General features: G+C 37.8%; 1 protein-coding gene across 5 annotated transcripts in view; it reads right to left on the bottom strand.

Moving 5' to 3' along the window:
• Positions 1–15415, bottom strand: part of BBS9 (Bardet-Biedl syndrome 9) — a 229613-nt gene that overhangs the window by 212277 nt on the left and 1921 nt on the right. For all 5 annotated transcript variants that reach the window (XM_083706267.1, XM_083706266.1, XM_083706264.1 and 2 more), the window contains exons 2-7: positions 14698–14821; positions 14225–14375; positions 13136–13200; positions 12227–12340; positions 1421–1595; positions 128–209 (exon numbers count right to left, since the gene is read on the bottom strand). In XM_083706267.1, the coding sequence (XP_083562393.1) occupies positions 128–209; positions 1421–1595; positions 12227–12340; positions 13136–13200; positions 14225–14375; positions 14698–14809 (699 nt within the window). In that variant the 5' untranslated portion in view covers positions 14810–14821. The remainder of the gene's footprint in view (positions 1–127; positions 210–1420; positions 1596–12226; positions 12341–13135; positions 13201–14224; positions 14376–14697; positions 14822–15415) is intronic.

Genomic DNA, 15415 nt, shown 5'->3' with positions numbered 1-15415 from the left:
CTGGGCTGGGGACAGTATCAACAGAAGTCCATTAATAGAGCTGAATCCTTCACAACTATAAACTAATATTTTAAATCCTTTAGAATATGGAGCATCACTGATTATCCATAAGAAGCAGCAAATTTACCACAAGCCTTTTTCCTGACCCACGCTTTTGTTGCTCATTTTCTTGGGTCTCAGCGTCCTTTGCAAATGCAAGCACTTGGTACCTATTGAAAAAACAAACAGTATCTTTTAAAATTTTTTAATACTTTCATATTGGGAAATTACTTCAGAGTGCATAAAAAACCTGATTTAAACCTATTTTCAAGACTTCTATCCTTTATTCTTATGAGATGGAATAATTGCATTTGCAAGTATGACTATTAACAAATAATTTAAAATGTGTCTTGCCTGGATAGCCCTCAATCAATCAATTCAGTTTATTGCGTTTTAGCAAACAGCCATTACACGCATAAAAATAATAACAACAATACTGCTACTAATAGTGGTTTATAATTCTACTCCCCAACCTTTAGATGCTAAATCATTTCCCATAGCGCCTTTAAATTTGTTACACGATTTTGTAGATCCTTAATAAGAAATTTGGATATTCTAAAGGATATATACTTCTCAACATCACCCAACAGAAAACAAGTCTTTGCGAGAGATAGCCTTGCCTTCTGCGATCTTAGCAATGGGTGGATGTAGTTGTTTCCAAGAGCGTTATAAAAAGGGCATTCAATGAGTACATGAGTTGTGTCTTCTATTGACACAGAGTTATACAGCTGCAAATTTATATTTTTACATATTTACATCTTTGATGAGAATATTGACTTTTATTTGATTTCCAGCCAAACATATTCTTTTCAACAAATACATTGCATGCGCAAAAGAAAGTTTTTTAACTGGCTGGGTGGGTATGTTTACTTCTTTTTATCTTAGGGAAGTTAAAGGTTTTAAAGGTTTTCTATTGTTGATATTGGAGAGGTAAGGAAAGGCAGACTATAAATATTTTAAACAAAGAAACGTGTGCAAACAAACATTTCCCCCTACACTATGGGTTGGATCCAGACATAGTCATGGTCAGAATAGACCCAATGGAATCAATGGAACATTAGTCTGAGCATGACTAAGACTGGATCTAAACCCATGGTTATGTGCAAAAAAAAAATCTAAAGCAGCTCTTGGACATTCGGGGATAGGAGTGAAAATGAGGTGTTTGTGTACTTTTTTTAGTACTCACTACTGTTGGAATTTCTAGGATACCTAGATGTAATCACTGCCAAAACAAGTTGCCTACCTGAGCAGACCATTAAATCAGTACAGTGTTTTTTGTTTCAGATGCATCCTCCCTAATACTTGACCATTTTGATGTAAGTAAACAGTAAAGGGGAACAAATACAAAATAAAATGTTTCATGTGTGACATCTCTACGTACTTGTAACTCTCAACTTGCCGGCAGGAAGAGACAGTAATGAAGGAATCTGTTCGAGAGCTATATGTCAGCGGACCAGGAAGAAGAAAACCAGGTAGAAAACGGCCAAATGAATAGCTTTCTTGTTCAAATAACATAAGCATTCCATCCACAGACTGTATACAGATCAAGTCACGACCTAAATAAAAAGGAAGCAGTGTATAAGGTCTTCCATTTTGCAGGAAAATAGGCTTAAAATTGAATGTACATGCACATTTCCTGAACACACACTACAGAATCACTTGTACATCCTTTGAAGATGTACACAACCGACTACTGCAAAATTATTAAATTTATTTACCAATATTTTTCCAGCACAAGAGGCAAATGAAGTTCCTAGGGCAAGGAGTTCCACATTACAACAAGAAAGGTCCCCTTGAATGTCTTGCCCTGTGCTGTACCCCAAGTTTCTTACTGTTTCTTATGAAGTGTAAAATTTTATGTTGCCTAAGTTCTTAGTACAGTGGTACCTTGGTTTAAGAACAGCTTAGTTTATGAACAACTTGGATTAAGAACGCTGCAAACCCAGAAGTAGGTGTTTTGGTTTGTGAACTTTGCCTTGGAAGCAGAACATGTTTCGCTTCCTGTTGAGTGTGTTCCTTTTTTAAAAAAGATATTTATTAAAGTTTTACAAAAAGAAAGAGCTTACAAAGTAAAAAATAAAAAATAAAAATAAAAAGTACAAAAATACAAAGAAAAAATACAAAATACAAAAAAAATAGAAAACAGTTAAAAGCAAATCAATCTTTTCATATCTTATATTTCATTTACTTGTTTCCCTGACCTCCTCACGCCTCCCTTTTTTGTATTCCAGTTCAATTAGTTAATTCAGCAAATCCTTTCCCTTCTTTGTTTTTATCTTAATCCTTTACCTTAATGTATTGTAACTTTACCTTCTCGCCTAATTACCATCCATTTTTACATACTCTTTTATAACATTACTGCCAAAACCACTTAACTTCATTCCGACATCATTCTAACATTCCTTAATTTTACAGTATTTATCTAAGTAGTCTTTAAATTTCTTCCAATCTTCTGTTGAGTGTGTTCCATTTGTAAATTGAGTCCCCCGCTGCTATGGGAAAGCACGCCTTGGTTTAAGAATGCTTTGGTTTAAGAACAGACTTCCGGAACGGATTAAGTTCATAAACCAAGGTACCACTGTATTGGGATTCTTCCACCCACCTACAGACAACCTTGTGCAACAATGTGTTTTCTGTTTGTGTTACTCTTAGGGAGCAAACCAGGCCTAACAGGCCAGGGTCATGATTAATAATAAATAATAATAATAATAATAATAATTTATTATTTATACCCCGCTCATCTGGATAGGCAGGAGGGGGGAGTGTTGTTTGCTTTTTTCTGCATCAGGTCAGCACTGCTGAGTGACCCAAGGGCCAAGGTCACCCACAAATGCCCCTTTTCACGTTTTCCACTGGCTACCACTGGCAGAAGCACCATCAACTGCAGCTACTCCAGAGCTCAGGCCTCCACTACAGAGAACACCCCCTTCCCAGCAGAGAGAGAGATGTGGTGCACCCTAAGCCAGGCATAGGCAAACTTGGCCCTCCAGATGTTTGGGGACTACAACTCCCATCATCCATAGCTAACAGGACCAGTGGTCAGGGAGGATGGGAGTTGTAGTCCCAAAACATCTGGAGGGCCAAGTTTGCCTATGCCCCTAAGCCCCACCATCAACATTTGGGGGAACGCATAGAATTGCAGCCTAGACAAATTAAAATAAAATACCTTATATTAAAAGTTATAGTTCACTTAGAAATTTCTCAGTTTGATTTGGTTCATTTATTCAATCTTGAGTCCCTAACATACAAACGAACGTATCTCTGTTTTATGGAAAACTCTTATTGTAGTTACAACATTGTGCAGTTATATTACTAATGTTCTAACAAAGGAGATATCGTTTCAAGCAATTCTCCACAAACACATCAAACCTTCCAAATTCAAATAAAACTGCCTCTTCTGAAAGAAAAAAAACCTCTTATTAAACGTAAGGTGCATTATCTCAAAGTGTAAAAGTTATTTTATTCTTTTACTGACTGTTGATCGGAAACACATTTCCATTATACCAAGAGCTTTAATAAAAAGAGCTAGCAGTCTGAGTTAACAAAATCGTAAATCAGCATATTAAAAAGTATTTCCATCACTTTTAAAAAGAATCCTGTTTCCCTTATTAAACATGAAATAGAATGAAACAGCACATTAATCATGACATCTAAAGGAAGGTAGCTAACCAATGAAAAATAATCTTTTCATATTAGAAAATGTATATATCATTTCTATTTTATAAAAAATAATCTGAGGTGTAGAAGTCACAGAAGTATAGTCCAAAAACAGTCATATTACAACATCACCATTTAAAAAAAAACCCTCAAAGTAATACCATTTTTTCTTTTGCATTTTCTCTACAACTTTAAGTGATAAAGACCAAATATATCATATCATTAGATTCTACTCCTTTAAGCCTCTGCCTAGAAGTTTCCCTGACAGCTTAAATTTGATTATTTGTTCCCATCACAACACATTAATTCATGATATTTTCAAGTTAGTTTCAGATTTCCAAGTGGTGGTAATTTTAAGACTTTCCTGTTGCTTTAATAGTAAAACTCATCCATCTTTCTAGGAAATGTAAGCTCTTTATAGTTTATGCCAATGAACAAATGCTTCCTATTACTAAATTCAATAATTTTAAACAGAATTATAGGTTTAACATGTAGAATTCTTAAAGCATTTTTGAACAGATGAATTGTTTTAGAGTTATGACTTTCCTTAGGTTCCTACAACAGGACACATGTTTTTTAAATTATAGGACAGGATATGTGGCTTCTGTTCAATTTAGATTTTATTGTTTATAACAATAGAAAGCGTTTGTTTATATTTATCTCCATATAAATACATACACTCCCATAAATGCATAGCCAGTTGTTGAAATTTGGAAGAAGAAAAAAAACTTGTTAAATAGCAAGTACTTATCTAATCCAAAAGATTAAATAATATAGCAAAGTTCTTGATTCATAATAGTTTCTCTGACATTCTGATATGTTAGGAATTCAGCTGGGTAAATATGCTAAACCAATCAATAATAATGGTTCAAGTCAACATTTGGTGGATTGCTTAAAGTTCCAGATACAGTGGTACCTCGAGTTACAGAGACTTCAGGCTACAGACGCTTCAGGTTACAGACTCTGCTAACCCAGAAATAGTACCTTGGGTTAAGAATTTTGCTTCAGGATGAGAACAGAAATCGCGCGGCGGGAGCAGGAGACCCCATTAGCTAAAGTGGTACCTCGGGTTAAGAACAGTTTCAGATTAAGAACGGACATCTGGAACGAATTAAGTTCTTAACCCAAGGTACCACTGTACCCCAAACATATGAAAATTTCAACAACATATGAATATTCAGAAATTAATCCATGCAAATGTATACAGTACATAGGAGACTAACAACAAATCTAAATTAATAATTTTTTAGCTGCAATGAACACTCACTATGAACAATATTATTATAGTGGTACCTCGGCTTAAGAACAGTCCTGTTTAAGAACGATTTGGTTTACAAACTCCGCAAAACCGGAAATAGTGTCCCGGTTTGCGAACTTTACCTCGGTCTAAGAATGGAAGCCGAATGATGGAAGGGCACCGTTGGCGGGAGGCCTCAGTAGGGAAACCCACCTTGGTTTAAGAACAGTTTTGGTTTACAGACTTCCGGAACGGATTACCGTAAGTTCGTAAACCAAGGTGCCACTGCACTATTATTAATAGTTTATCAGAAAAATTTCATTGATAAAAAGATGGTGACAAAAAAAAAAGAAAAACAAGAATGAAAAAGAGAAAAAATGCTCAGTTACATTTCCATACATAATACATAAGTATTTGCATAGTCGTTTAGTTGTGATGTGTATAATCTTATCCTAATACACATAGTAAAGGTAAAGGTACCCCTGCCCGTACGGGCCAGTCGTGTCCGACTCTAGGGTTGTGCACCCATTTCACTTAAGAGGCCGGGGGCCAGGGCTGTCCGGAGACACTTCCGGGTCATGTGGCCAGCGTGACGAAGCTGCTCTGACGAGCCAGCACTAGTGCAGCACATAGAAACGCCGTTTACCTTCCCGCTATAAAGCGGTACCTATTTATCTACTTGCACTTAAGAGTGCTTTCGAACTGCTAGGTGGGCAGGAGCTGGGACCGAACGACAGGAGCTCACCCCGCCTCGGGGATTCGAACCGCCGACCATACGATCGGCAAGTCCTAGGCGCTGAGGTTTTACCCACAGCGCCACCCGCGTCCCTATAACACATATAGTTATCAATAACCTAATACTATGTAATCTCATTCTAAATATCATTATATTTATCCCAAGAAAGTCGGTGTCTATAATGTGTCCGTTCATATGTTGCCAATATTGTCATGTTGTCAAGCCATTGATTAAACGGAATCATTTCTCTATTCTTCCAATTGATCGGTATCAGTCTCTTGGCCACTATCATGAACAAAAGTAAGGAGAAATACCCGAAAACCCAAGGTATACAAATAGTGCTACAGAGCATTACAGACATACATTTAAATATGTTGATATTTTAGGAAGCATGCTCTGCATATGAAATATAGAACTGCTTTTTAGTATACAATTTGCTAAACCAATTTCCATGTCTATAAGTATACAATACAAAGACTCAGGATAGTTTTGTACATCAGCATTCTTACTTCTGCTCAGTTATTCTTCTGTTTGTGCCCATCTAATGGATGGTAGCAGGATTTCATTACAATATGAACCTTGCAGCCTTCAAAGAGTGCAACAGAGAGAACAAATTTAAGGACGGACACAAACTTGGGAGTTTGGAAGGGTTGGTGTGCTTAACCAAGGAATAATTTCAGTCCAATGAGAAAATGATTGGTTTCTGTAACCTTCAACACTCCAAGGTATTCCCCCCACAAAATTAGCTAAATTCAAACATAATTCAGGTTGAACAGTAAATCTACAATCAAACTCAATATCCTTTTCAATTTAAGACCTCTAGTCTCTATCAATAACACCTGAAAGGGGCCCTCTAGTGTTCTGGCATACATCCTAATGCTTTGCTCTTTTCTTTAAAAAAGAAAGAGTGGGGGAGATATTTCCATTTCCTTTTAAGTTACTGCTGAAGTTAAAGAACATGGGTTACCTGAGTGATACTAGTGACTTCTTCTAGCGATTTTTTCCATAACAAAATGCCAAAAAAGAAAGATTTTGCTACCCAATGGAAATAGTGATCATAGTTCTCAACTACTGTTTCATTGGTATGATTGTTTTGGTCTTCCAAATCAAAACCACATGAATTGAACTTGTGTTCATTTATCTATAAACAGTGGTGGACTTTGGGTTTTCAAATTTCAGCGGCAGCCCTGTGCAATGCCAAAATTCAGCACCCCCCACTTCTCACCTTCCATTGTTCGTCACTGTTGCAGCACCCTCTGCGCTACCCTCTTGGCTCAATACCCAGCGTGGGTGAACTGTTCACGCTCCCCTAAATCATAGAATCATACAATTGTAGGGTTGGAAGGGACCCCAAGGGTTATCTAGTCCAACCCCCAGTAATGCAGGAATAAATTCGCCTCTGCTGAAAGGTTCATAGGATAACATGGTTTGGGTGGGGAACGGTTTTCATTGCCCTTCCCCTGCACCCTTCATTTCAGCCCATTCCCACTCCATAACTCAGCCCACATATGCCCAGCATCTCTTTGCTAACCTCTGGCCCTGCCTCGCTCCCTATGAAAGATCCTCCATCTTGGCACACACAGGGCAGGAATGAGTCTAGAGATGAAGGTCCAACTCCATTCTTTGCCCACAACTGCCTTGATGACAGATGCAAGGTCAGTGAACAACACAGTGCAACCAGAAACATAATGCAGATTTCCAAAAGTACATTTGTGTGGCTCAAAAGTTCAGTTCATTGTTTTGCTGTACTTTATAATGACTGATAACAATGGGACAAGTAAGTAGTTCAGGCTCCTCTAGAACCCCAGATCCTGATCAAACCAACCTATTACTCCCTCTCCTGCCACAAACACATTGCACAGAGGATTCCATAAAACTCCAAAGCACAGAGGAGTTCTATCAGAACTATCAGAGTTCTAAAGGTGGTGTGATGCTAGAAAATATCCAATACAGTCATACCTCTGGTTATGAATGCTGCGGGTTGCGTGTTTTCGGGTTGCGGACTGCGCCGAACCCGGAAGTACAGGAACACGTTACTTCTGGGTTTCGGCACTCGCGCATGCGCAGAAACACAAAATGACGTCACGCGCATGCACAGAAGTGCCGAATCGCATCACGCGCGTGCGCAGACGCAGCTCCTCAGGCTGCAAACGTGCCTCCCGCACGGATCATGTTCGCAAACCGAGGTATGACTGTATGACATTCTTAGGGCAAAGTTACATGAAACATTTGTGTCTAAAAGTATAATCACAACACAGCAGCTAGTATTGTACTTAAAAGAAAAGAAACCTCCTTAAAGCTTTTCGAAGAGTCCACTAAATACAAAAAAGACAGTACTCCAGAACAAAACTGAGTTTTAAAAGAGTAATTTTCCTCTGAATTTGTTTCTTGGAACAAAATGGAGACCATGCCCTGCTAACAATCACTGAAAGCAATATTCGCAACCTGCTGCACTGAAGGGGATGAGATTGGAAGCTTCCATTCACAGTTTGTAACAACTACATTTTCAGTATATGGACTAAATGAGAAACTGCAGTTTGTTACAAGCTTCTACTCACCTCTGGTTGGGCAGGATGAGATGAAATGGTGGGTATGGACAAACCCAAGACACAATGGGCCGTTGTTATTTCTCAGTAGACAATGTTTATTTTTTTTTATAAGATATTTATTAAAGATTTTCTTATTACAATCGAAAAAACAAAAACAAAATAACATATAACTTTACAATAGCCATATTTTATTCGCTTCTTTGGACTCAATGTTTAAAAGCTGTTTACATTAAGGGTTAAGTGCCATTCTGCAAAGAACTAGTTGATAAATCATAGACCAAATTTATATCTCTGTCTAATTTAAATAGAAGTAAACGATACACTTAAACTTGCAACATAAAGCTTAGATGATAATCTTTTTTTCTGGACTAGCACCTAATAAAAACCACCCTTGCAAAATTGTAGAAAAGTAAACCCCCAGTCTACCACTCTTATAAGTTTCCTGTTACAAAGCTGCATGGTTTTTACATATGTAGTACTTTGCTATTAAGAAGAATTCTTCCTCATAGCACCTTCTTTGTTGTAAGTCTGAAACATGCTTTGCCTCCAGGCTGAACTATAATAAAAGTAAAATGGATTCAGACATTTGGCTGAGAAAAGCTGGCTTTTCTATAGCCTTTCTTCCCCTTGTAACTTTTTTCTACTGTTTTAAAAATACAATTGTTTTTATTATTTCTCTTTTGTTTTGCTGGATCCATGGATTAACATAAAACAGATGTGTAATTCTGGGAGCGGTTATATATATTTTTAATAGCGTAACAGTCCTTGTGATCCTTACAATGCTACTTGTGTTAAGATTTTTCAGAGGAACCATAAAAATGCTACATCCCATTCAATATTCACTTTCTGAAATAACAAAACCCCAGCTTGTCCCCTTGTTACAATGTGCCATGGCAATGGGCAGATTAAGGGGAGAACAGAACCCTGACACATCCAGCTGTACCTCGTATACCATGCTTTGCCTGCTATTTTATATGCATCATCTGATGCGGACCTTTAGCATGGAGCGGCCAAAGATACTTGATTGATTCTCACAATTGGCTGATCCACCGTAACATTTTACTATTATCTTGCCGTGGATCATAATTTCATTTTTAAAAATCAACATGTGATAGAGCTACTGCCCAACACAAATTTAGCAAGTTTCAAGTCCACTCAATGATGACAAATCACCAGTATGAATCATTCATAAATCTGGGATCACTAAAGATCTCCACTGTGGTGTTGCTTGACAAATTATTTTCATCACATTAAATCCTATAGCTGGTGCAACAAAACCCATATCAAGTGTAACGTATATTATAAAAGCAAATTAATCACTAATTATGACTAAAGGAATATCTAGCCATAAGAAATTAAGTCTGCATAGCTAGAGTACAGATCCTGTATGAATATGCTGGCAGAGCACAAGGAATTGGTTTAACTAATCTTTGTATGGTACTTACAACCTAGTTATTTACACCAGATGTTATACTGAGAATGTACAACAGCACAGAGCTGGTTTTTCTATTCTCCAAAATTCTTGATTTTAGCATTAAGCCTCAGTTGCAAGATTAGAAAGCAAATGGTTACAGCAATGCCGTAACAAAAAGAGAGGCAACTTTTACGATATGTTTGGGGGAGGGGGCTATTGACATTCTTTTTGTTTTGTTTTATTGTGTATTCTTTATTATGCTACCTGAGCTTCCAGTGACAAAGCTGGATCCAGAAGCACCCGCAAATTCTGAAGCTGCTCCTTCAGTTCAGCAACTGTCAAATTTCTTAGACACGGGAACCACTCACCCACAATGCCTCTGTCTTGCCATGATTCAACCTCAGCTTGTTTCTCCTCATCAATTTCACTACTGCGTCCAGGAAATGGTCCAGGAACGACATGGACAGACCGCACAGGTGACCTCAGTGGCTCCGAGTACTTAGTATCAACTTTAGTTTGTGCAACAGCTACAACCATTCTTGAACAAGGATAGCTTTGCCACAGTGGTCCATACATTGCTAACCTCATGATTAGACCACCATAATGAACTGCATGTGTGGAACACTTTTACCAGGTATGGAAGCTACAACTAAGGCAAAATTAAGCAGCAAGGCTGCCCGGCATTACTCATGTTGTGGCAAGTGTTGAAAGATCTGCAAGGGGTTCTAACTACCAAGCCAAGTTCACTGTATTGTCGTTGAAATTTACAGCCGTGGACTACCTGAGACCAAGATACCTGGCAGACTGCCTCCCCCAGTACAGACCAAGGCAATGTTTAAGACCTGAGGAGACCCGCTGGTTTGCCAACCAGTGGATTGTCGCTTGATGAAAACATTCTTGGTGACAGCATTCACACTCTGGAATGCTGTCCCTTGGGTAATTCATGAGACAGAGGCATAAATTACCTTTAAATAGTCATTACAAATACATGTTTACTATGATTGTTAGTTTATAGATATAGTACACTGCTCAGTTTTGTTTGTGATATGAAGTTATGTTTTCTTTTTATCCGGTTTAAGACATTTTATTGAATGCTGCTGTATTTTTATGTAAACTGCTTAGAGATTTTTTTATTATATTAAGCAGTATAAAAAATTGTATAAACGCATAAGGAGGGAGAAAGGTTGTTTTCTGCTGCTCCAGAGAAGTGGACACGGAGCAATGGATCCAAACTACAAGAAAGAAGATTCCGCCTAAACATTAGGAAGAACTTCCTGACAGTAAGAGCTGTTCGACAGTGGAATTTGCTGCCAAGGAGTGTGGTGGAGTCTCCTTCTTTGGAGGTCTTTAAGCAGAGGCTTGACAACCATATGTCAGGAGTGCTCTGATGGGGTTTCCTGCTTGGCAGGGGGTTGGATTCGATGGCCCTTGTGGTCTCTTCCAACTCTATGATTCTATGATTCTATGATCATATTGATAGGCCATCCCCTCATTCCAGGTGGAGACCAGGACTTCAGCAGGACCTAATGGGGCAGGGTTGTTGACCAAATCAGCAGGGAATTATCAAAAGATGATCATCAGAAAATCATCTTAATCCATCTGCCTCCTGAGACGGACCATGTTAATGGATTGACCACCCTGTGCAGCTTATGCAGTCATAGAGTCAAAACTGATTAGGCCAACAGACATTTCTAGCTCGCCCACAGATCATCCATTCCCAAACTCTGTACAGAAAACCAGATTCAAAGTGCGTCCTGCCACATGTGTTGGTCCTGACACTAATTGAGACAGCCCCATGGTTAACATGCCAACTATGAACTTCTGAACCAGTCCTGATTATTCTGGCACTGTTCACAAGGAGATGCGCACTTTCCTCTACATTCATTGCCTATGACTGAAACAAGGGGCTATAATATAGTTTTAAACATTTTTTTTTCCATTTCAATTCTGGCTGAAACACATCAGAGACCTCTAGTGGTTAAATTTGTTAATGCACATCACGTAAAACTGTAATTATATTCTACCTTATGTAGTCAGAAGCAGGCTTCTTGCTGTACAACTAATATTAACATAAAATGATCATATTATGGCCAAAAAACAAGTACAGGAGACTCTCCACTTTAGAAGCTCATCTTACAATTTGTGGAGGACAGACAGAATCATGGCAGGGGGGCAGAGCTAGTGCACTCATCCTCACACATTAATAATGTATCAGAAGAACTGATTCACTCTCACATATTCCAGCAAATGTGGCTGCTCTTATAGTTAAAAACAATTTTTTTTTCAACCTCTAAGGAAATATGACTACAAGATAGGCAAACAGCATCATCCTTTGTACGTAGTAAGGAGGCACTAGTCTCATAATTCACAGTGCAATCCTAACTAAGCCTATTCAGAAAGAAGTTCTGCTGAATTCAGTGGGTCTTACTCCCAGATACATGGGGTTAGGATTGCAGCGTTAATCACTTTGTCATAAGATGTCCTCGATTCTGCCTCCTAAAACAGTCAAAAACAGGAAGAATCTGCATTTTGCCAAAATTACATATGAGTTCTATAGATAACATAAAGTAGACCAATAATAATATAGAATTTACCTTTTATGCCTCCAAATGGCCCGTAAGTCATGTTGCAGGCTGTTCTCTGAAGATTGTGTTCATACATACGCTTTAGCTGATATTGGTTCCCATGGTCAATGTTTCCCAGGCTTCCTATTAAATATGGAGAAGGTATCATCTGTCTGACATGAATTTATATTTTATTATAATTTTTATATATTGCGGCCTTAGTCTTGTGGAATTCTTGTTGGTGCTGCAGTTTTCGTGGTTAAGATATATATTTGCTACTTATGGCACTGGCCTCTGCCAAATAAGGAAAGCAAACCTGGAAGTCTACGGATCCGCTAAAATACTGTCATTTACTAGTAGGTTAGTTGTTTATTTAAAAAGACTTGCATGCTATTCATTGTCATCCATTACTGCTCTGTTAAAAAAAATAAAGACTAAGCGAATACATCCTGAAGCTTTATTCCTCATTGCCAGGACTCCCCTATTATGTTCTCCAGTTATATTCTCTTTCAAGCCTCAAACCAAATTCCTTGGTGAGCTTGGGCCATCCTATTTATGGCCCTTTTCTAGGTTTTATACCTTTCATCGCTTCAGACATGCCTCTGGGAAACTGGTGTGCATAGGATGCTGATCACTGGGCTGCTGTCAGAGCAAACTGTACGTATTTTAATTGCTGGTTCTAAATGTGTTTTGATGTATTTTAACTATTGTTTTTACCTAGTTTGTTTTTATTAGTTTGTATTTATTTGACAAATTACTTTTCAGTAGCACAGAGACAAAGAGACAAAGTGGGCAAGGACCAATCCCATACTATACACCTTTTCATAATTTGAAAATTGACTTGGTATTAGCAGATCAGAATATGCAATTTTTTACTTGTGTGGAGAATAGAGAAAGAGAAAAAGTTGTCACTATAATCTGAAGAGCCCCCTTTTTTACCTGAGACAGCATATACACATAATTTTTTAGGGTGTAATACAGCCAGATGTAACAGTTCTATACCACTGCAAAGGAAGATAAAAATAGAAAATATGAGTCAACCGTTAAGAAAAGTATATTACTCTGAGGCTAATAAACTAGCAACAATTCTAGTAAACTTTGTTTAAGAACCTGTGCTATATAGCAGACATGAAAGAGTTTTAACACTCAATATTTTTGACATGTTTGTATTTGCATGTTTATGCCTGTCAAATTATTAGAAATATATAATGTCTTCACAAGTATTAGGAATAAAATGCTCACTTATCCTTTTATGATATGCATGCAAGACAGTTGCCTTTCTACAAGAAGATAGAGGACACAAGGGACAGCTCTACAGTATTCAAACAAGTACCCAGTTGTAGACAGCAATAGCAAACATGCAATATTCTTTGAAAAGATTGAAAAAAGAGAGAGCTTGCTTGCAAACTGGTCTATATTAATTACATTATATTTCCTTTGGCACTTATTTATTATTGTCATCAATTATTTTAATATTTAAACTGCCCTCCAGATGAGGGCATCTGGAAATTTTAAGTGTCATAGTTTTTCAGACAGCTGCCCTTCATCTAGATCCTGGTGTTCCAGTTGAAGTAGCTTCTGTAAACTACCACCATTGGGTTTAAACTACCACCATTGGGTTACCTGAGAACCGTCTTGCACCATAGAGGAGGATTTAGGTTTTTTTTTAAAAAAAATGTTTTGTTTTTTGGTAGCCTGTCTTTGATAGCCTATTTGTAACAAAGCTATTTAAACTGCTTTATGAAGTTTGCCTATACATACCATAATTAATTAAAAAGATAAGTATTATACATGGTTCAGATAAAATGACCTTGAGGATTGGGAAAATGCCAAAGAAGGACAACTCCAAAAAAACAAATGTGCCAAAATCCATATTTTGATTCTATATATATAATTGTTCCAATATAAGCCCAAGGCACTTCATAAAATAAACCAGGTCAATCCTTAGAGAGTAAATTGACTCCAATGATAAACTCACTCAGAGTTTCCCAATTAATAAGATCATTAGCGGCAACACTGTTTACTTACGAAACAAATTTTCCTACTTCCACTTGAAGTATTGGCTCAGGTAACTGCACTTCCAAGAGCAAATCTTCAGCTTGCACAGCATCTCCGGGTTTTATAGGATGGGGATTGTAGATTCTAAGGAACCCTGTATAACTGCCCACAATTATTTTATCTGAAAAACAAACATATTCAAATACTAAGTGAAGCTTACACAATTGAAAATGTGGTGACTCATTATTCCTACACAGGATGGAACTTTAAGGTTGCAATGCAATGTATGCTTCCTTGGGAATAAGCTCTACTGAAGTCTGAGGAACTTCCATGTAAACACAGACAGCATCAAGCTGCATTTAGAGTTCCAGAATTAAATATCAATTCTAAGCACATCTCCTCAAAATTAAACCTTTTTAAGCTTAACAGAAAGTGTTTCCCACTAAATATGCTTGGGATTGCAGCCTCTGTGCAGAGTTTCACAATATTTTTAGTCCATTTACCTTGTCCACTGCTGCTATTGTCAACATTTGCAACACATAAGCATCCTTGATCAAATTCTTCTTTGTTGCCCACCACTGTAGACCACCAGTCACGAGCTTTAAATAAAGACATTCTCCTTCAGCCCTAGTGAGAGGGGGGGGAAACAAGGTGATGTAAAATCCACCTAATTTCACATTCCAAAGGGGGCTTCAAAAGCAATTTGAGATACACTATAGATGCAGGCAGGTGGGCGGGAATCCTTCACGGGCTGAAGGAATTATAAATCATGGCCACATACAGCAAATATACACACCAAACTCTAACAACATATGCCACTAAATGTTAACAACTAGTCGCTTTGTTCTTATTTATTAAATGAGAAGCTTAATGACAGTATGATCAAAGCAAACAATGGGTACTGTGCTGCCCATGGAACCGTGACCACTGCAGTTGGGTAGAATAAGCTATAATAATGTATATTTATCTCTCAAACAGACTAGTAGAACAATCTATCTTGTACAATTGAAATTTCCTTCAAAATCACCTGGGACAAACAAACAGAAAAAAAGCCCAGAAGGAGCTGCTAATATTTCTATGTCATTCTTTAATCACAGTATCCATAGAGCCATGTGTGAAGCTCAATTTATGCAATAGAACTTTCCTGCCCCTCTTTCCCACTGTGGCCTTGCAAGGCTGTTCCTGAAGGTTGATGGCCACTCTGGAACAGGACTCAACATG

The sequence above is a fragment of the Podarcis gaigeae genome (genome assembly GCF_964106915.1).
Source record: "Podarcis gaigeae genome assembly, chromosome: 12".
Lineage (NCBI taxonomy): Eukaryota > Metazoa > Chordata > Lepidosauria > Squamata > Lacertidae > Podarcis > Podarcis gaigeae.
This window is presented reverse-complemented; position numbering and strand designations above follow the sequence as displayed.